This window comes from Peromyscus maniculatus, chromosome 3 (assembly GCF_049852395.1).
Source record: "Peromyscus maniculatus bairdii isolate BWxNUB_F1_BW_parent chromosome 3, HU_Pman_BW_mat_3.1, whole genome shotgun sequence".
Taxonomy (NCBI): Eukaryota; Metazoa; Chordata; class Mammalia; order Rodentia; family Cricetidae; genus Peromyscus; species Peromyscus maniculatus.
Genome location: NC_134854.1, coordinates 152,295,323 through 152,317,538, shown reverse-complemented (window position 1 = coordinate 152,317,538; position 22,216 = coordinate 152,295,323). Strand labels below are relative to the sequence as shown.

The window sequence follows — 22,216 nt, the reverse complement described above, 5'->3', positions numbered from 1 at the left end:
TACTCTAGCCAGCTCAAGCTTGGCAAGCACGGCTCTGGCAGGTCTTGCTTTCGTCCATTCCCTCTGCCTTGCTAAAAAAATAAATAAATAAATAAATAAAAAAAATGCTAGATTAAATTCCTAAAGTGAGCCACCAACGTCTATTCCCTTATTAAACCACTTCCCTATGGCTTTAAAACAAAGGAGAGAAAAACCATGGAGGCAAATGGCTTCCAATTTGGCCTCCAAGAACTCTGATGCCAAGGTGACTTTTTAAAAAGCACTGTTTGCTTGTCAATGTAACATCTGATATCTCAAACAGAGAACCTAGTCAAGCCAGTTTGCTCTTGTGGTGATGTCTCTGAAGGCTTTTTTGCATTCACTACACTGGTAGGGTTTTTCTTCATTGTGGATTCTGATATGCGCTTTCTGTGTCTATTGTTGAACATCTGTTTACATGCCGATTAATCGTTTATCACTGGTTGTGTGAAAGTGATGGTCTTTTTCTGGCTTTTCTATTAACATCTTTTATTACTAAACAGCATGGCCCTTAAAACTTAGAGAACTATCAAAATTTTAAATGTATATTACTTTTTGTCAGTTTGTGTGTCATATTTACACAACAAATATATTTAAAACACTGTAAAAACATAATTTAATTATTGATAGTATAAAGCATACTTTCTTATGGAAATGGGTATATTGACAGTACTGTGAAGAGTCTATAAAGAGTTTAAAGTTTCAAAGTCATTTTTAATAAAATTAAGCTTTAAAAAGAAAAAACAAAACCATTTCCTCCTCCTGAGGCTGATTACCAAGGTCCAGCTATCAGGTATTGAAGTCCAGCAAACAAAGGACCCCTTCAGTTCACTTAATTAACATGCCCAATTAAAATTAAATGCCTCATCCTAACAAAAGGTTTTCCATTTTTCCTTTATAAACTGCCATTTGCCTAAGGGCCACATCTGTCTCCTATCTATCTATCCAGAGGCAGTCTTTGTCCCTTATTCCCTGCCCTTTTTCCGCTCTGGGGAAATAAATCTCCTTTGTGCTTAGACCTTGGTCTTGGTGTGTCCTCAGCTGGTACTGTTCCTTTCATTTAGTAAGTTGCAATTTTGTTTGTTGAAAATATATTTTAATTCCTGCTTTTTTTTTTTTTTTTTTTGGTGTGGCAAATTACTCCATAGTCCTAGGGTTACAAGTTACCAGGAAACTTGTGAAACACAGAACAGAGAACATGGGATGAGAGCACAGTAGGAATATGGCCATCCATGTGAGCAGGATGTGGGGGTGTTTAAAGTGACCTCACCCAGATGGATGATAAGTCAGCATGTTTCAAAGAAGCTTTCTGGACTATTTAATACTGAAGCAAGGGGTAGTATGAAATGAATATATCAAATAAGACATTGAATTCAAAGACACAATATTTTCCATTTCAATGTTTTACATATTCTCTAGAAAATTAATGTCATTGACTACATTTTTTTTCACTCTTAGAGTCTATGAAGGATTGAAAAAGGAAATATGGGTCTACACTTGCTTGGGAAACAGGACTGAAATACAAAGAACTCATTGCAATGTGTAAAAACCAAAAACACTATGTGTAGAACCAAAACGTCAATAGAAAAATAATGTGTTCTTGACATTTCTTCTCACATCTGGCTATACACAACAAGAGCCCATTGCTGCCAGGTATGTGGCTTACAGAGGATGTGAAACACCACTTGTGATGTCAGTATGGTCAGAGGTGCCATTTGCTATTTGGCTAAAATACGGCCTGAGTTATGTGTGAACTACTTCACCTATGATTTTGAGTCAATGACTCAAACTACTTTAAAGATTTATTGAAAATGTTTTTAAAATATTTTTTTAATTGTGTGTGTCCTTGTGTATGTACATGTACACATTAGTGCAGGTAACCTCCTCAGAGGCCAGTAGAGGACATTGGATCCCCTGGTGCTTGAGTTACAGGTAGTTGTAAGCAGGCTGACATACTGGAAATTGAAGTCAGGTCCTCTGGAAGAGCAAAAATCACTCAACCACTGAGTCATCTCTAATCCCTTAATCCAAATATTAAACACTGTATTACACTGGTGATTGATGATTTCTTAACTATTTGTTTAAATACATAAGATCTACTATATTCACATTGTTGAACTTCCATTATGCATAAAGTTTGTATTGTCATATACATGAATTTTGAAAATATTAAAATATTTCAAAATTGAAAAAAAATGTGCGTCTTTTTTCATGGTGGATATAATTTTTAAAGTAATTTCTGAATTATCATTACAACTAGGTACAGAATGAAGTAATTATTCTTTATAAACTTGAAATACCAATGTACACAGATAAGATTTAAGGGGGATTAATAAAAGATACCATTTGGATAATGCAATTAGTACATGATATACTTGCAGGTACAATGAATGTCTGTTTTCTTTTCCTGCAAGCTGTCCAACATGTACAATTACAGCTGATTTTCTGGGTAAGAATATCATATCATAGCTCTTTTCATTTGTATTTCTTTCTCTTATCGGTGATAAAATGTCTCAATATTTTCATTTATTTGAAATTTTACTATTAACAAAATGTATTTAAAATTTAAATCAACTCTTTCCCTCATCTGTGTATAACTAAAGCTTAAACTATTTGTCTATTCTTTTCAGTTTTTTATTATTCTTTGTTTATATTTAATGTTTTGTTTATTTAAAGTTGATGGGTGCATACTTTGTGAAATTAGTGATGCAAGTCTATGAGAGATTGAATTTTAACCACCTTCCATCCAAATCTATCACTATGCTTATTTTGTTTTTCATTCTTAAAACAGTGGATATTTTCATTCCTCTCCATACAAAACTTATGCAACTATTACTTACAAATATTTGAAGAGCAAAATTTTATAATCCTACAACTCCTTGAAATGAACTACTTTATTGCTGGTTGGGTTGTCACTTATATTTCATATATATACATACACATGTATGTATGTATAAAATGTAATGTACATTTTTACAATAAAATCCTTATCATTTTCTTATCTTTTTTCAACTATTTTAAATAATCTATTGTGGATATAAAGGGTCTTACATGCATTAACACTGTTTATTATCCAATATTTCAAACTTCAAAATTTTCTCTGTGGGATGCAAGATGGCTCAGCAAGTAAAGGCACTTGATATCAAGCTTGTCAACCTTAGTTCAATCCCTGGAATCCTTGTAAACATAGAAGGAGAGAAATAACTCTGCAAAGTCGTCCTCTGACTTCTGTCACATGTTGTGGTGCATGACTACATCTACACACATACATCATGTACACAAACACAATAAAATTTTTAAATTCAATCTTTCACCTGCAATGTATGCTGTAATTTTCAATAAATGGAAAGTAATATGAGCCTTTCAAAACTCATCAACATATATTCCTAAAAACACAGCTTAGTTATTTTAATACATGAGAATGTTTATTGTCCTAACAGTCACTGCTGTCTGGCACACAGATGGATGTAATGCATTCAGTAGTTCATTCTTCTTCACAATTTCTCTTGTCATCCATGATTTTGTTTTTGTAATATATTTACTAGGCAATGTGATAGCATTTGCTAATATGAAACTTAATAATTATATAAGATATTTTATGCATTGCATTATCTTAATCTGAATTTATATATTTTTAAATGAAGACTGTATGTATGCATTGGAACTTGTCAAAATCTGTTCATATATTTCCTTTGATTTGGGTAATCATTGCTATTCTATGGTGATATTTTATTTGTGCTGAAATGCAGTGATATTTTATTTGTGCTTTAATAAATAAAGCTTGCCTAGAGATCAGAGGGAATAGCCATTATAAGTAAACAAAGAAGTCAGGCAGTGGTAACACATGTCCTTAATCCTATCACTTAGCAGGCAGGATCTCTGTGTGTTCAAGAACACTAGGGAACAGAGGCAAGTGTGATGACACATGCCTTAATTCCAACACTAGTTAACCACAGACGTCTGGAGGTCTATACAGACAGAAAGTGACAGGACTGTATAGGAAGAGGAACTGATGTGGCTGGGCTAAGAAAGCCAATGAGAAAACAGAACAGAAAAAGCATATAAAGGTGAGCATACAGGAAGAAGCTCTTTGGAAGCTGCAGAGTTGGTGAGGTAAGAAAGGCTGGCTGGTGGCTTTCCCTATTTCCCTGATCTCTCCAAGACTTTCACCCCTATAATTGGCTCTATGTTTTTTATTTAAGAAGACAATTTAGAAATGCATCTTCACTATTCTATGTGTAGATGGCCATATGTGTGTATCTATGTTTGTATATGCATGTGTTAAATAAATCTGATCATGCTAGGTATAAAAAGATGTGGTGTACATACTGACTAATAATCTACTAAAACCAGACATTTTTCCAGTTGCTGGGAGCTAGGTAATTCTCACCATATAGTAACACATTGACAGAATAGCACATTATGCTCATAGTAAGTGTTTCATTGTTTTGTGTCTTTGTGACGTTTTCAAATGCTGTGAAGAGACACCATAACCATAGAAACTCTTATAAAGGAAAACATTTAATTGAGTGTCTTACAGTTTCAGAGGTTTAGTTCATTATCATTATGGTAGAACATGGAGGCATGCAGAGAGACATGGTACTAGAGAAGCTGAGAGTTAATACATCTTGATCCATAGGCAATAGGAATTGAACAGAACTAGGCATAGCTTGATCATAGGAGACCTCAAAATGCACAGTAACATACTTCCTTTAATAAGGCCACACTTCCTAATAGTACACTCCTTATGAGCTTGTGGGGGCCACTGCATTGAAACCACCACAGTTTGTATTTATTTTGAATGTTGTGGTTGGACTGTCATTATTCCCTCTGGATAGACTACATTAGAACTACAGCGGTGCTCATTGGTGCAGGATGCAGTGAGCACTGGACTCTTCTCTGCATTTTGCTGCACAGAAGAGGTTATAGAGAATTAGAAGCAAATTACCAAGACTGAGAGAAAGCTGTTCTAATCTTTTCAGAATAAAAATGCCCAAGAAAAAGCAAAGTGAACATGGAATAAACAAGCAAGAGACTACTTACATAGGAACAGACTTGTCCACATCGCAAGAGAAGCAGAGACTCTCAAAGACACTGCAAATATCTGCAATGTGGAGAGAAAAACAGACAAAACAGGAACTGAAAGTTCACAGAGCACCATACCCACAGCACAGAAGAGGGTCTGTTCAGGGCCACAGAACAGGTATGGTAATATAAGTATTTTGTCAAGGATAGATCTTAACTCCTTCATGTCAGTGCTTATCTTCTCATAATCGTTAATTTGGCTCACTATCCTAATTGTCTATATTTTTAACATTTTAACTATTTCAGGATATTACCATGAAACAGATTAGTGCTTCAATAGTCTCTGTTTATAACCACTGAAATATCACTGACTCAAGTCTCAACCAAGATTTGGAGGGATGGAATCTTAAATGATGGAAGAGCTTTAAGGGTTGAGGGAGATATTGGAAGGGATAGATTGTGAGAGGGAATTAATAGATTATGAGAGGGGATCACAGAGTTATTTTGTTAAATTTACAAGGCAGGTCAGCTGTGAATTGGTGTTATATAGAATTTTGGGGATGTAGGCAACAGAGGCAAAGGTCAGTTTTAAGAAGTGTTTATATGTTTTGCAAGTGTAAGGATGAAAAGTTTCCATAGATCTAGGAGGTGGAGGACTGGGGTAGAAAGGCTGAAGCTTAAGGAATTGTTTGTACATAGGAGGAAGGAGGAAGTCTATAAGTGGCTTAGTATAAAGGAAGTTCTAGGATTCAATATCCAGTGTCCCATGAGCAGATTGTCCATGAGTGCAGAGATAAGGAGTGGAGGTGGGCAAAGTAGTTTATTGAGGTGTCTATGGGTTGGCATGGAGGGACAAAGGACCGCCTCTAAATAGAGAGGAGACTGATGTGGCCCATATGAAAATGGCAGTTTATAAAGAAAGAGGGAAAATCCTGTGTTAATATGAGGTGTTTAATTTTAATTGGGCATCTTACTTAGGTGAGCTAAGGGGGCCTTTTGATTGTTGGATTTCAATACTTTGATAGCTAGACATTAGTAGTCAGCCTAAGGAGGAGGGATTGACCAAATAAAGAAATAGACCTTGGGGATTAGCTGAAGGAATTAAATATAATGGTTTTTAGCAAGGCAGAAGGAATTGGGGAGAAAGGCAAGGTCTTCAACAGCCACAAGTTCAAATGGGCTAGTGTCCCTTCAACTAGAATTATATTACCTGTTGGAAATGTACACATAATTGTATGGAAGTTGTGAACTTTCTATTTATCCCACGTTGTTTTAAGAGTAATTACTGATGTTGTGGTTTTTTTAAAAAAAATTCTGTTCAACCTAATTGAGCCCCATAAACACAATGCACATTATGGGAAAAGTTGTAAGAACATTTCAGAAGTAAAATTTATGAGATTTCATATTTAAAGAGATAATAGAATTAAGGCTGAGAGGTTGAATATTGTTATAAAATAGTTTAGTGAGAGAGTTAGTTTAAATTTTGGGTTGTTTAGTAACCTCATCAGCCATGAGTACAAGGGTTATTACTAATGGTTTACTCAGTGAAAGTCAGAAGATGTACAAATGTCTCTTGTTAACTAAGAGGAAGATATTCATAAAGACATTGAGTTTAAGCTGATGATCACCATGTGAAGGCTGAGTCAGGTAGAAAGGACTAATGTGAGGAGAGGGGACTGGAAGTAGAAACTACTAGAATAAAACATTTACCTCAGGGAAGCAACTTAAAAGATTTGGACAGGGAAAGATTCAGGACAAAGAGACATGAATGTATGATGGGGGAGAAGAAGACAATAAAATAGATTAAAATAGGAAGAGAGGTCAAGCAAATGAGGTGAATAATCCTGCACTTCAACATGGAGAAGAAAAACAAGAGAGAATTGACAGGGAGGATGATGAAGCACAAATACCTGCACTGTCAAGCACACCAAGAAACTGTGAACTTCAGGACTGACCCCTGAAAGATTAAACTATGTAAGGCAGACCTGGGAGATGGGGAAACAACAGTCTTCAACTCCAAGAAGTGAGAAACTCACTCTTGTTTTCTTTTTTTTGTGTGTGTGTCCAGACCCTTTGTTGACAACATGGAGAATGCTAACTTTCATCCTAGGAACTTCATGCATTATTTTGGTAACAAAAGTGGGCTTCTTGATTCCAAACTGTAAGTAATTATAAAAAGAATTTGTTCTTATTATCATCAGCATATTATTCCTATAATAAGTCACCATGAATACTGAATTTAAAAATGCGCTAGCAAATGTATGCTAAGTACTACTTACTACTGATGTAACTTTTGTCACAGTGTTTTCTAGAGGAGAAAAGCAATGCAGAGAGTCCTCCTTTCTTGCTCTTCTATGTCCTAAGAATGATGGTGAGTGCTAACTTTGTACAATTTATTTCCAGCATTTCTAATTATTGGGGCAAAGTCTCTTCCTCAGATCCACATATCACACTGAAAACAATAAACAAATGCAGTGTTCTATATTCAATTCCTTCTCAGAAAAGAAAAGAAAATGACAATGTAGAATGTGAAAAAAATGTAAATGTGAGTACTGTCATTTTTAAAATTTTTGTTACATGTACATATAGTGAGTACAACTATGAGCCATTCACATTCTTTTTTCCCTTGTTTATATAGCTTGAAAATAAAATCAAATTAATTGGCATTAATTAATTCACCATAGACAAATGTAAATTAAAATTCCAAGAGTTAAGATTTCATACTATAAATGTGTTTTAATGTGAAAAGAGTGGCAGGTCAGAATATGGCCAGGATGGTAGAGAAGGAAGTAGAGTTTACCCACATCAAAACAACTCTACTATTAGACATTAAATAAGGGAAATGGAAACAATGTCCTTGGAGACAGCTGGGTCAGTAAAGTGCTCGCTGTGCAAGCATGAGGACCTGGATCTGATTCCCAGAACCCAGGAAAAGAAGCCGGGCAAAGCAGGTCTTGTAATCTCAACCCTGGGAAGTAGAAAAGGGTGGATCTCTGGAGTTCACTGCTTACTTGGTGAGTTCTAGGTCAGTGAGAGACCTTGTGTCAACGGCAACAAGCAAATCTCTGCTACGCCACCACCACCACCACCATCTACTCCTCCTCAGTATATATTCAGAAAAGGATAGGCCTTTTATGGATACCAACATAACAGGGCATATCTGTAGACGAATTTCTAAACTGTCTTGTTAAATAAGAAACACAGAGCCATATACAGAGGTAATAGCCGAAGAGATCAGAGAAGAGCCATGATTAGGCTTTTCTTACCACCTTGCTGCCATTGCTTCCCCAGAGAGAGCTTCTTCCAGTCTAAACTGTGTTTCTATTGCCTTCCTGCTCTGTTTTCTCATTGGCTCTAAGCCCAGCCACGACTAGTCTTAGCTTACCACCTCGCCGTTGCTTTCCCAGAGATCTTTCTGTCTAAACTGCGCTTTTATTGCCTTCCTGTTCTGCCTTCTCATTGGTTCTAAGCCCAGCCACATCACTTCCTCATTGCTGCCTGTCTATACAGACCTCCAGGTCTCTATGGTTGGTACTGGGATTAAAGGCTCATGTCACCACGCTTGTCTGTGTCCTTGATCACACAGAGACTCTGCCTGCCATGTGATCAGATTAAGGGCATGGACTACCATCACCTGACTTCTATTATGGCTCACTGACCTTTGATCTCCAGGCAAACTTTATTTATTAACATACAAATAAAATATCACATTTCAGCACAAATAAAGTATCACCACACATACCAAGTTGTAGTAAAACTAAGCACCTTGCTTTGTATTATGGCTGAGCAAAGCAACCCAGTATGAAGAATAGGGTTCCAAATGCCAGCAGAAGAGTAAGAAATAGCCCCTGCTCCCATTGTTAGGAGTCCACAAGAAGACCAGGCTACACAACTGTTCCATATTTGCAGAGGGCCTAGGTCACTCCCATGCAAGCTCCCTGGTTGGCTGGTAGTTCAGTCCCTAGGAGCTCCTATGCAACCAGGTTAGTTGATTCTGTGTGTTTTCTTGTGATGTTCTTGACCTCTCTGGTTCCTACAATCCTTCCCTTGTCTCTTCAGCAGGATTCACAAATTTCAGCCTAATGTTTTATTTGGATCTCTGCATCTGTTTCTACCAATGGTTAGATGGAGTCTCTCCGATGACTATTGGACTAGGCACCAATCCCAGCATACCCCATGGGCTGCATAGACTGCATGTCAAAGGTTATTTGGCTAGGTTGGTATCCCAAATCCTCCACTGGAAGTCTTGCAAGGTCATAGGAAGTAGCTAGTTCAGGCTACATGTCCTTTTTTGCTAGGATTCTTAGCTGAGGTCATCCTTGTAGATACCTTGGAGTTTCCTTTATACCAGGTTTCTACCTGACCCTGAAGTGCCCCCCACCTTCCAGTTGTCTTTTTCTGTACTCTCCCTACCAACACACCACCACCTAATACCCCATATCCTCATCCTCACCCGACCCCAGCCACCAATGAAATCACTTCTATCTCCTCCCAGGGAGATCTGACTGTCCCACTTCAGCCCTCCTTGTTACTTACCCTCTTTGGGTCTGTGGACTGTAATATCCTTTACTTTACAGCTAATATCAACTTATAAATGACTACATACCGTGTTTGTCTTTCTGGGTCTGGGTTACCTCTTTCGGGATGATTTTCCTCTAGTTCCATCCATTTGCCTTTGAAATTCACGATGTCATTGTTTTCAACAGCTGAATAATACTCCATTGTATAAATGTGCCATATTTCCTTTATCCATTCTTCAGTTGGAGGACACCTAGGTTATTTTCCAGGTTCTGGCTTTATGAATAATGCTGCTATGAATGTAGTTAAGCAAGTGACTTTGTGGAATGATTAAGCATCCTTTGGCCATGTGCCCAAGAGTGGTATAGGTGGGTCGAGGTAGAGTGGTTAACAATATTCTGAGAAACAGCCATATTGATTTCCAAAGTGAAGTACATTTTACTCCTATCAGCAGTAGAAGAGTGTTTCCTTTGCTCTTCATCCTCCTTAGCATGAGCTGTCATCAGTGTTTTTTTATCTTAGCTATTTGGACAGGTATGATGTTTTGGAATATTCCTTTATACTGTGTGAATATATTTCACTGTAATGGGTTTAATAAAGAAACTGACTGGCCTAGAGCTTGTCAGCAAGACATTGGGCAAGAGAACCTGACAAAGAGACTGCTGGCAAAAATGGTGAACTCTGGGAGTGGCTAACAGATGCAGGGAGAAGCAAAATTGGCGTGCCATATAGAGAAAAGGTACCCAGCCATGTGGCAAAATGTAAATAAGAAATATTGGTTAATTTCAAATGTAAGCATTAGCTAGTAACAAGCCTGAGCTATTGACAAAGGATTGACAATTGATACTTAGCTTCAGTGTGGTTACTTGGTAGTGGCTAACAAAATAGAAACTTCCACCTACAAAAGGGGGAATCTCAGAGTCCCTTTGATTTTCATGTCCTTAATGGATAAGGATATTGAACATTTCTTTAAGTGTTTCTCAACCATCTGAGATTCTTCTGTTGAGAATTCTCTGTTTATTTTTAAATGTCTGTCTATACCCATTTTCTTTTATTTTTTTTTCCCTCAGTACCATAGCCTATTCAAACATATTGAGATTTTTTTCAGTCTGGACCTTACTTTACTAAATGCATGCAGCATTCTCTGACTGTGTGAGACAAATCTTAAATTGTTTACAGGGGCCCCACAATGTGGCTTTGGGTTATGGCACTAGTGACTATCTCTACCCACTTTGATTCCCAGCTGCACCTAACTGTTTCATCTCTTGGAAGCTGCTGTGTCCACACTGTGGCAGGTATTTCTATCTAGTCTCCCCCTGCAGAGTTTCACATCAGCTGCTCATAGCAGGGTCTCTTAAATGAACTGTAGGGTTCCTTAAATGAGCCATGCCTCTTAAAGGAGCCAGGCCTCCATATGCTGCAAGCAGTGGGCTCTGTGTATGTGCCCCACAATGGACACTATTTATAATGAGTCTTTTTTCTGTCTTACCAGCCAACTCCCAAATAATGACATAGAGACATCGTATTCATTATGAAAGCTCAGCCTATAGCTTAGGCTTGTTCCTAACTAGCTCTTATAACAAATTAATCCATATTTTTTTATGATTTGAAGTTCTACCATGTGGGTTTTACTATCCTATTCTAAGTGTCTAAATCATTCCAGGTATGACTAGCTTCTCCTCTTCTGTTCTTCCTTAAGTCCTCCCAGTACCTGGAAGTCCTATCTGTCCCTACCTATTTGACATTCAGCTCTTTATTAAACCAACCAGAAGGCATCTTGGCAAAGACACATCTTCATAGTGTATAAAAAGGTTCTTCCACAACAAACTTGAGTTTTGTACAGGGTTATAGATACAGATCTACTTGCATTCTTCTACATGCAGACATCCAGTTAGACCAGCACCATTTGTTGCAGATAGTTTCTTTCTTCTGTTGTATAATTTTGCCCTCTTTGTCAAAACTCAGGTGTCTGTAGATGTCTGTGGAGTTACATATGGGTCTTTGGTTTGATTCCAATCATCCTCTTGTTTGTTTTGGGGGCAATGCCATGTGGTTTTGATTACTGTAGCCCTGTAGGAGAGCTTGAAATTGGGGATAGTGGTAACAATGGAAGTTCTTTTATTGTACAGGACTGTTTTAGCTATCCCAGGATTTTTTTCCATACAAAGGTGAGAATTTTTCTTTCAATATTTGTATTTTGTTGGGATTTTAATTGGGATGTCATTGAATCTGCAGCTTGCATTTGGTAAGATTGTCATTATTACTATGTTAATCTTACTAATCCATGCAGATAGAAAATCTTTCCATCTTGTGATATCTTCTCCATTTTCTTTCTTCAGAAATTTGAAGTTCTTGTCAGACATGCCTTTGACTTGTTTGGATAGAGTTATACCAAGATATTTAATAGTATTTGTAGCTATTGTGAAAGGCGTTGTATAGTGGTATTTGCTCTGCCCATGACCTTTGGGTATACAGCCCAAAGGAGGTGGTGTTTCCTGCCTCTTATAAGGAGTTGGAGAAGGATCACATGCCCTTTCTCCCTGCTCCTGCCTGCAAGGTGGATTCTCTCCTGGTCAGATTAGAGGACAACTTCAATTGTCTACTCTGTTCAGTATTCAGGAGTGTATTTCCTCAATTTATATCTTAATAAATCCTGTTACCTTTTTAATAGACTCATGAGGATTGATCATAATAGTGTTGTTTCCTGGATTTCCTTCTCAGCCCATTTATCATTTCTGTTTAGGGGTGCTACTGATTTTCTTTTTTTTTACTTAATCTTGTGTCCAGCCACTTTGAAAGTGATGATCAGCTGTAGGAGTTCCCAGGTTGAATTTTTGGGGTCACTTATATATAGTCTCATATCACCTACAAATAGCTACATTTGGACTTCTCCCTTTTCAACTTGTATCCCCTTGATCTTCTACAGCTGTCTTTTTCATCTAGCTAGAACTTCAAGTATTTTATTGAATAGATACAGACAAGGTGGACAGCCTAGGCTTTAACCTAATTTTAGTGAAATTGCTTTAAACAAAACAAAACAAAAAAATTAAGTTTCTATTTATTTTGATTTTGGCCATCAACTTGTTGTATATTGCTTTTTATGTTTAAATTTTCCCTTTCATCCCTGATCTCTCAAAGACTATCTTCATGAAGGAGTGTTGGGTTTTGTCAAAGGTTTTTTTCAGCATCTAATGAGATAATCATTTTTTTTCGTTCAGTTTCTTTATATGGTGGATTACATTGACAGATTTTTATTTGTTTAACCTTCCCTGCATGTCTGGAATGAAGTCTACTTGATCATTGTGAATGATTTTTTGATGTGTTCTTGAATTTGCATTGCTAGTATTTTATTGAATATTTTTTGTATCTATGTTACAGAGACAGATTGGTCTGCAGTTTCTCTCTCTCTCTCTCTGTCTTTCTCTCTCTGTCTTTCTCTCTCTCTCTCATTGAGTCTTTCTGTTTTTTAGGTATCAGGGTGATTGTGACCTTATAAAATGAATTTGACAATATTCCACCTGTTTCTATTCTATGGAATAATTTGAGGAGCATTGGTATTAGCTCTTGTTTGAAGATCTGACACAATTTTTCAGTGAAATCATCTAGCCCTGGGCTTTTTTTGTTTTGTTTAGAAGAGTTTTAATGAATACTTCTGTTTACTTAGGGGATAAAGTCTATTTAAATTGTTTATCTGATCTTGCTTTAATTTTGCTAAATGGTGTATATTGACAAAACTGTCAATTTCTTGTAGATTTTTCCAATTTTGTTTAGTACAGGTTTTTTGAAGTATAACCTAATGATTTTTTGGATTTTTTTAAATTTAATTATGTACTGTTATGTTACCCTTTTGGTTTCAGATTTTGCTAATTTGGATATTCTCTCTCCCTGCCTTTTAGTTAGTTTGGATAAGGGCTTGTCTATCTTGTTGAGGTTCTCAAAGAAAAAAAACCTCATTGTTTCATTGATTCTTTGCATTGTTCTCATTGTTTTTATTTTACTAATTTCAGTCCTGAGTTTGATTATTCCCTGCTCATGGTTATGTCTTCTTTTTGTTCTAGATCTTTCAGGTGGGCTGTTGAGTCACTGGTATGAGAAATTTCTAATTTATTTTTGCAGGCACTTAGTGCTATGAAGATTCCTATTAGCACCACTTTCATTGGGCCCCATAAGTTTGGGTATGCTGCGCATTCATTTTCATTGCATTCTTGAAAGTCTTTCCTTTCTTTCCTTCTTTCTTTCTTCTTTGACCAAGTGGTAATTCAGTAGAGAGGTGTTCACTTTCCATGAGTTTGTAAGCTATTGAGAGTTGTTGGTAGCAAAAGGCCATGGGAGTATACAGCAGATGACAAATAATGTTCAAAAGATCAATCTATCAGAGACAAGTATTCTGATCAAGAACTAAGCCATCAGGCAAGGCATGTTGGAGTTATTGCCTTTTGGAGGAATTGGCTGTTTTTTGGAGGGTAAACTTCTGATGCTATTAGAAGCTGTGCTATCTCCCCATTACCACGCATTTTCATAAAATGTGTATATGTCATGCCATGATTACCACTCAGTCTTATGGGCATATATATTTGTGGGTAATCAAAAAGATGAATTCTCATTTAGCTGTATAATTTTGTTATATAGAAAATATATTAGGATATGCTTCATAGCCAGATCCATAATCCCGTGAGACTGTAAACATTTAAAGCCTGCTCTGTTCCTTTTGCTCAGACTAACACAGAAAATATTAATCCCTCCTCAGTCTAACATAAATTGTGCTGTGAGATGTTCTGTATGTTAAATGTGTTGCTCTGGTGGGTTAATAAATTAAATACTAATTGATTGGCCAGTAGCCAGGCAGGAAGTATAGGCAGGACAAGGAGAGAGGAGAATTCTGGGAAGTGGAAGGCTGAGGCAGAGAGACACTGTCAGCCGCCACCATGAGAAGATGTTAAGATGCTGGTAAGCCATGAACCACATGGCAACTTACAGATTAATTGAAATGGGTTAAGATATAAGAAGTTAGCAAGAAACCTTCCACAGCCATACAATTTGTGAGCAATATAAGTCTCTGTGTTTACTTGGTTGGGTCTGAGCAGCTGTGGGATTGGCAGGTGAGAGAGATTTTTTCTGACCATGGGCCAGGCAGGAAAACTAGCTACAAAATTGCATACATTTAGCTCATTTTTTATCTCAGAGCAAGGTCAAACTAGATTAAAGGTCTCTGTAAATAGATCATAAGTTTAAAACTTTGCAGTTAGGCACAAGGTCAGAGTTGCAGATGTCTATCAAGGTTATTAACATAAAACATCCTAAGAAAAGTCTGTCAATTTTTCATTTGCCAACTCTGCCAATAAAAAGCTATGTTTCAGAGTTTGTTGCATTGGGCATTGTGGCCCCTCCCTCTGGTCCTGAGTCCTTGGAACCTTGTGTTACCATGGTAATGGCTCTACTCCTTATGGTTTGTTCTAGGAATGTGCTATGACCTTGAGGGTTTTGAAACTTTTCCCAGGATTGTAAGGCATCTCCTGTGAGAAATGTATGGCTCAGGCAAGAGAGGAGTTAAGAATGGGAGATGATGGGAATGGGTGGTGCAATGGGGGGAGGGGGGAGGGGGGGGCTGGAGGAGGGAGGACAAGGGAATCCGTGGCTGATATGTAAAATTAAATTAAATTATAAAATAAAATAAAAAAATACATAGACAAAGCAAAAAAAAAAAAACAATGAGAGCTGAAAAGATGCTGTAGATTTAGAAAAGCAGCAGAACAAAGAAAGAACAGCAGAGATATCAGGAGGCTTACTTAGAACAATAAAGTGATGGACTGAAAGGGCACAGTGTGCATAGATTCATTCTTACCCTCAGGTATGTAGATTTCCTAGCTGGTTGTACATTCTTCCTTGGACTCTGGTAGAAAGCTTTTGGGGCAAGACCCTAATAGCTTTCATTAGTAGGCTTTCTGTGTTGAAATCCAACTTTAATCCATGGTGCTTTGATCCACAGGGGGTTATTTCAATTTTCTTGTATCTGATGAGACTTGCTTTGTGATTGAGTATGCAATCAACTTTCAAGAGGGTTCCATGAGGTGTTTTGAAGAAAGTATATTCTTTTGTATTTAGATAAAATGTTCTGTAGCTATCTGTTAGGTCCATTTGAGTCATAACATCTGTTAGTCCTTTTATTTCTCTGTGTAGTTTCTCTCTGGATGATGTTCCCCTTGGTGAGAGTGGGGTGTTGAAACCCCACACTATTAAATTAGGATTTGATGTGGATGTGTGATTGCAGCTTTAGTAATGCTTCTTTTGCAAATGTAGTGCCCTTGCATTTGGGGCATAGAAGTTCAGAATTGAAACATCACATTGTGGATGTTTTTCTTTAATGTATATGAAACCTCCTTTTCCTTTCTTTTGGTTAATTTTGGTGTGAAGTCTATTTTGTTAGATATTGGGATAGCCACACCCACTAAAAAGGTCCATTTGATTCAAAAATCTTTTTCCAACCATTTAATCTGAGGTAATGTCTATCTTTGATATTGAGATGTGTTTCTTGTATGCCACAGAAGGATAGATTCTGTTTTTGTAACCATTTTATTAGCCTGTATCTTTTTGTTTTGTTTTGTTTGTTTGTTTTTCAAGACAAGGTTTCTCTACTGTAGTTTTGTGCCTTTCCTGGGACTCACTTGGTAGCCCCAGCTGGCCTTGAACTCACAGAGATCTGCCTGGCTCTGCCTCCCAAATGCTGGGATTAAAGGAGTGTGCCACCACCACCTGGCTAGCCTGTATTTTTTTTTAATTTAAGTTCATTGATATTGAGAGATATTAATGGTCACTGATTGCTTATTCCTGTTATGTTGTTGGTGGTGGTGGTAGTGTATGTGCATGTGTGTATGGGGCTTTTCCCCTTATTCACTTATTTGTGGTCATTTGATAAAAATTTAAATTTCTTTGCTGATTTTTCTTCTATGTTACTTTTTCATTTATGTTGGTGATTGTTTTTTTTCCAGGCCATGAATTGATTTTCTTACATCATTCATTACTAATTTCTTTAAAGTTATTGATCATTTTACAAGTAGACTATTGAACAGTTTTTCTCGCATTTTGCTTATTTGAGAGCACTGTTATCTCATAAAAAAATATAAAGAAATATCTATACACTTCACACAGGACATGAACAGATTAAAGAAATAATTTCAATGAAGCCCATTAGGTGTGAGGATATATTGTGTCCCCCAATATATTGTGCATCATAATAAACTTATCTGGGGTCAGAGGACAGAACAGCCACTAGATAGACATAGAGGCCAGAAAATGGTGGCACACACACCTTTAATCTTATCACTTGGGAGGCAGAGATCCATCTGGATCTCCATGAGTTCAAAGCCACACTGGAAACAGCTAGGCACGGTGACTCGTGCCTTTAGTCCCAGGAAGTGATGGCAGAAAGCAGAAAGGTATATAAGGTGTGAAAACCAGGAACTAGAACTGGTTAAGCTTTCAGGCTTTTGAGCAGCACAGTTCAGCTGAGATTTATTCCAGATGAGGACACAAAGGCTTCCAGTTTGAGGAAACAGGATCAACTGAGAAGTTGGCAAAGTAAAGTTAGCTGTGGCTGGTTCTGTTTCTCTGACCTTTTAGCATTCACCCCAATACCTGGCTCTGGGTTTTTGTTTGTTTGTTTGTTTGTTTATTTGTTTGTTTGTTTTTTATTAATAAGACCGTTTAGAAATACATCTACAATTAGGTTAACAAGTGTGTTTATTGAGGTTATGTTAGGAACATGGTGAGTAAAAACAACTGCCTCATTGGAAACATCCACCCTAGCATTGGCAACAGCTCACTGGCCACACTGGAATCTGACCCTCAGCTGACATATTAACATAACTCCTTCTCATACAAAACCTTGTATATCAGGAGGGGGCAGTGAGGAAAGAAATCTCAGCTGTGGGCCAGGAGGCCCTGCCTCCCAAGTGCTGGGATTAAAGGAGTGTGCCACCACCCCCTCATCAGGAAGCATTACCAAATCTGTTACCATCAACATGGATCCCTGCATCACTGTTTGTTCTTGCTTTTTTAGCTGCCATAACTGCAGAACCAATGCATTCTGTGGTGACCTCTGTTCCATGAAGGCCAAGAAGAAATAAATTCTCCTGTGACACCATGTTCCTACCTTTGAGTTCATTAATTAAGGAGTTTTCTTTGGAGAAGATATCTTCCATTTTTTTCAATCTTTCTTGTGCTTCTGTGTTGTGATTGTGCGTCTTTGGTTTGGATGTCTTCCCACCTCATTTTGGGTTCTTCTTAGTGAGTAGCCCATTACTGAAGACATAAAACCTAGCACAACTAAGAGAAGAGAAGAAAACTGCTATTATATAAAAAAAAGCACATCCAAGACCACTAATATGTCATCAGTGACCAGAAATGGGAAAATGGCTAAGTTAATGCAGAGTGTGCTATAAATTTTAAAATTATTTGGGGCAAATATAAAAATAATGAATTAATAAGTTGTTTAGAAGTACATGAAAAGGGGAAATTATTGGAAAAGCAAGACTAAATATAAGAATTACAAAAAGAAGAAGAATGGTATTGTATAATATTAGTTGAAGATTTGTTACATTCATTTATGCTGTGGAACATTTATTTCATGATGCAAAGATGTGTTGCATTCTTTTATGTTGCATTTGTTTAACTCTGTGAAGCTAAATTAATTTGCCTATCTGATACTCCAGATTGGTCTAATAAAGCACTGAACAGTCAATAGCCAAGCAGGAGAAAGAATAGGTGGGGCTGGCAGGCAGAGAGAATAAATAGGAGGAGAAATCTGGGAAGAAGGGAAGAGGATCATGAAAAAGGAGAGAACATCAGGGTTCAGCCCTCCAGCTACACAGTCAGCCATAGAGTTAGAAGTAAAGAAAGGTATATAGAATAGAGAAAGATAAAAGCCCAGAGGTAAAAGGTAGATGGAATAATTTAAGTTAAGAAAAGCTAGCTAAAAATAAGCCAAGCTAAGGCCTGGCATTTGTAAGAAAGAATAATTCTCCATGTGATTTATTTGGGAATTGGGTGCCATGCCCCCACAAAAAAAAGAGTAAAGAAAGAAAAACAACCAACAACAGAATGGAAATTAACATCATAAGGAGTACAATAAAATAGCAATAGATTTAAAAAGATTTCCCAATTAGGAAAAAGGTCCATAGACAAAGTGAAATAAATGTAATTAGGAAAATAATGAAGTTTAGGGGCTTTCATTTTATTTTACTTGTAATTTTTTGAAATAAAAGATAAAGACAAAGTAATATTAAAAGTGTAATAAAAAGAAAAAGGGGGAAAAAAAACATGATATGTTGGAGTGGCATCTTATCATCTAAATTGAGCTCTGCCATTTGGATGCTGAGAGGTCATTTGAATTGGAGACTCTTGACTTCTCTCTGATTTACACTGGTCCCTAGCGTGAAATGGACAGGTGTCCACCAGATATGTCTTCACTTTAGTTGTCTTCCTGCTTTGCACACCAAGAGCCTCTACTGGCTAGACCTAGCTTTGCTGTCTGCAGGCAGGATAAGCTTTTCCAGCCTCCCCAAATGCTTACAGAGACAGATTTAAAAAAAAAAAAAATGACAAGGTGTTTGATGCAGCACTCATTACAGTGACCTAAAACTTAGGAAAAGATAAAATAAACAGTTATTTCAGATTTATGTCCAATATTCCATAAAATACTAGGCTTTTAGTATTAGTCTACTTTTCTTAACATGGATATTATTTGCAAAACAATGGTTAAAAATATTGTGTGTTAATGACTTATAAAATATAAAATAACACATTTTATATCTCACTGAATATATTAAACAACCTTTGGAGATGAATAGAAGCCCATATCTCTCTTCACAAAAGAGAAAGAGGAATATAGTCATGTTAAGAACAATGTGATTTCAAGTCTTTTTTTGCAAAATTGTGAGACCTTGGGCAGATGGTACAGTATTATTGAAAGGTTAGAGCACATGCCTTAGACATCAGTCACATTGATCCCACATACATAGGTCATTGTTAATGATGGCTCTAATTGAATTACTATTCAGTAATAGCTTTTCTCATTTACATGCTACATGTTGTTTATCCATTTACATATATTTATATATATATATATATATATATATATATATATATATATATATATATATATATATCTTATTTAATCCTGTCAAAATCCTTGTAACACTATTTGAAATATATTCCTTATGAGTGCCACTTTTTATTGATTTTTATATTGAAAATTATATTATGAATATCAGACTAACAATATTTGTCACATATAGATTGTGTAAGAATTCCATAGAATTTTAGGAAACCACCTAAGGATGTATACTTCATTAGTGGAATGCTTGCCAAGATTTCACAAGTTGCGACCCCAGGAAAAAAAAATCCCTGAAATTTGCTAGGAAAAAAAAAGTCTAATATTCCCATGTGTTAAAAATGCATGCAACTAACCAAAAAAAAAAAAAAAATCCAGCTGGGCGGTGGTGGCGCATGCCTTTAATCCCAGCACTCGGGAGGCAGAGCCAGGTGGGTCTCTGTGAGTTCGAGGCCAGCCTGGGCTACCAAGTGAGCTCCAGGAAAGGTGCAAAGCTACGCAGAGAAACCCTGTCTTGAAAAACCAAAAAAAAAAAAAAAAAAAAAAAATGCATGCAACTAATAGTTGTATTAATAACGGTTATTCTATTACTGAGCACCCATTTCACACGTGTGTTTACTAGATGGCTCCTGTGATCTTTGTTCACATGACTGGATTGCTTTTGGAAACAATTTCTATCATCATCATAGTTTTTATGGAATCAAAAGCTGGGTACACAGTCAGTCTGCATGTGAGGAACTGAATTCTCATCTTCTGGAGATTGACTCCAAAGCAGAGCTGGTAGGTCAAACATTCCTGTTTTTCTGTTTCTTTGTAACTATTTGCATTGGAACACTGGTCATGAAGACCACAATTTAGTAAACAGAATGTTCTGGAGGGCCTGTGACAGCTGCTTATGATGACTTACTATTGTCTTTACTGAGAAAATAGGGAGGACTCTGCTGCATTACAATGTTTAATGCTGCAAGCAAACCAAAGTAGCAAATGAGCTCCCACTGGCACGTTCTATGCAGCAGGCTGTGCAAGACCTTGGGAGACCCAAACCTGCTATTTAATAAAGAAGGAGCAGATCAACCAGCTTAGTGACTCATTCCCAACACCCCAGCACTTGAGAGGCTGAGACAGGAGGACCACTGTGAGTTTGAGGACATTTTGGTTTATACAGTGAGTTTCCAGGTCAGCTTGGACTATGGGATAAAATTCTGTCTCAAATTTTAAAAAGATGTATAAATTTAAACAAGTAAATATTTTTAAAAGGAAAAAAAAGAAAGAAAAGGGGATTAGAATTATATACTCAGTTATGGGTTGTGATTTTTCTGTACTCAACAGGAAAACATACTATTGTTTCAATTTGATGGGTGGATTCTCCTCAAAAAGGAAAATGCCACTAAAATAGAGCAAACTCGGTAAGTGCAATGTTTGGATAAAGTAGGCTTTGCTGAGGGTAGTGGGATTGTTGTACATGTGCATCCTGTCTATGTGTGGCACAGAAGGAGCATTCGGAAGAAAGGACAGAGCTCTGCTTTGGAAGGAGCAGTCTGTGGACCATAGGAGAGAAAACATGTCAGTCTTAAGTAATCTCATATTTAGAATATTTGTGGTTTTATTCTACAGGACTCCCTGGAGATATTTATACATCATTTTAGAAAGTTTGTAACTCTAAAGCCTTGTACCACTTCCTTTTTATTTGAATCACAATCCCACTTTTTCAGACAGTGTAGGATTAGCTTGTGTCTGATGTTTAGTGTTTTGTAATTAAAAACCATCTCCCCACTCCCCTCAGAGCACTTTGTTTTTTTTCCTGTAACAATATTTTTCCCTTCTTTTTGACTTGTGCGTGTTTTACCTAATTCTAACTTTGAAACAAAAAATGATATCTGCAGTGATCACCTCTTGATTTCTGATTTTCTTTTTATTGTTTTTATACAGAATTAATGATTCAGAAAAGAATCAAAGTTGTCATTATCTGAAAGGAACGCAAATTTTTTCTGCTGACTGTTCATCTAAGAAGCCATTTACCTGTGAGTTTAACACACTCTGACACCTGTTTCACTAGCACGATTGTTATTAAACTATAAATAAAATAGTATATCTGTTATTTGTTGGTTCTATAATTTTTACACTTGAGTTTAGCTAGAAGGCTGATAAGGAATAATCTTTTAAGTTTTGAACTTTTTTTTTTTACTGAATTAAGAAGATATAGATTAATGTTTTTTAATTTATGTATTGTATTGAGAGTGTGTATAATTTATCTTGAGGGTGATCACCTCTCTAGTACAATTTATGTTCTTGTAAATTAGTTAAATAACAAATACCATTTATGTTCAGTTACTTGGCAAAATCCAATAGACTTAAAATGATAAAAGGATCCCATATTAGTTGAGTGGATTTTGAAAAGTTATTTGTGTATTATTTCTACATAAGGAGCGGGAGGTACGCATGTGATGGTCATGTGAAGGTCAGTGGACAACTTGGAGAAGCTGGCTCTCTCTTTCCACTTTTATGTGGATTCCAGGATCAAACTCAGTCAAGTTAGATTGCATGACA

The 22,216-nt window shown here is 36.7% G+C and overlaps 1 protein-coding gene across 1 annotated transcript; it reads left to right on the top strand.

Moving 5' to 3' along the window:
- Positions 1 to 4,863: 4,863 nt before the first annotated feature.
- Positions 4,864 to 21,840, top strand: LOC102921629 (killer cell lectin-like receptor subfamily I member 2). The gene is made up of 6 exons (XM_006998459.2): positions 4,864 to 5,221; positions 7,112 to 7,204; positions 7,346 to 7,414; positions 20,292 to 20,449; positions 20,999 to 21,075; positions 21,599 to 21,840. The coding sequence occupies exons 1-6, from the start codon at positions 5,008 to 5,010 to the stop codon at positions 21,708 to 21,710; spliced, it is 723 nt and encodes a 240-aa protein (XP_006998521.1). The 5' UTR covers positions 4,864 to 5,007; the 3' UTR covers positions 21,711 to 21,840.
- The last annotated feature ends 376 nt before the right edge of the window (positions 21,841 to 22,216 follow it).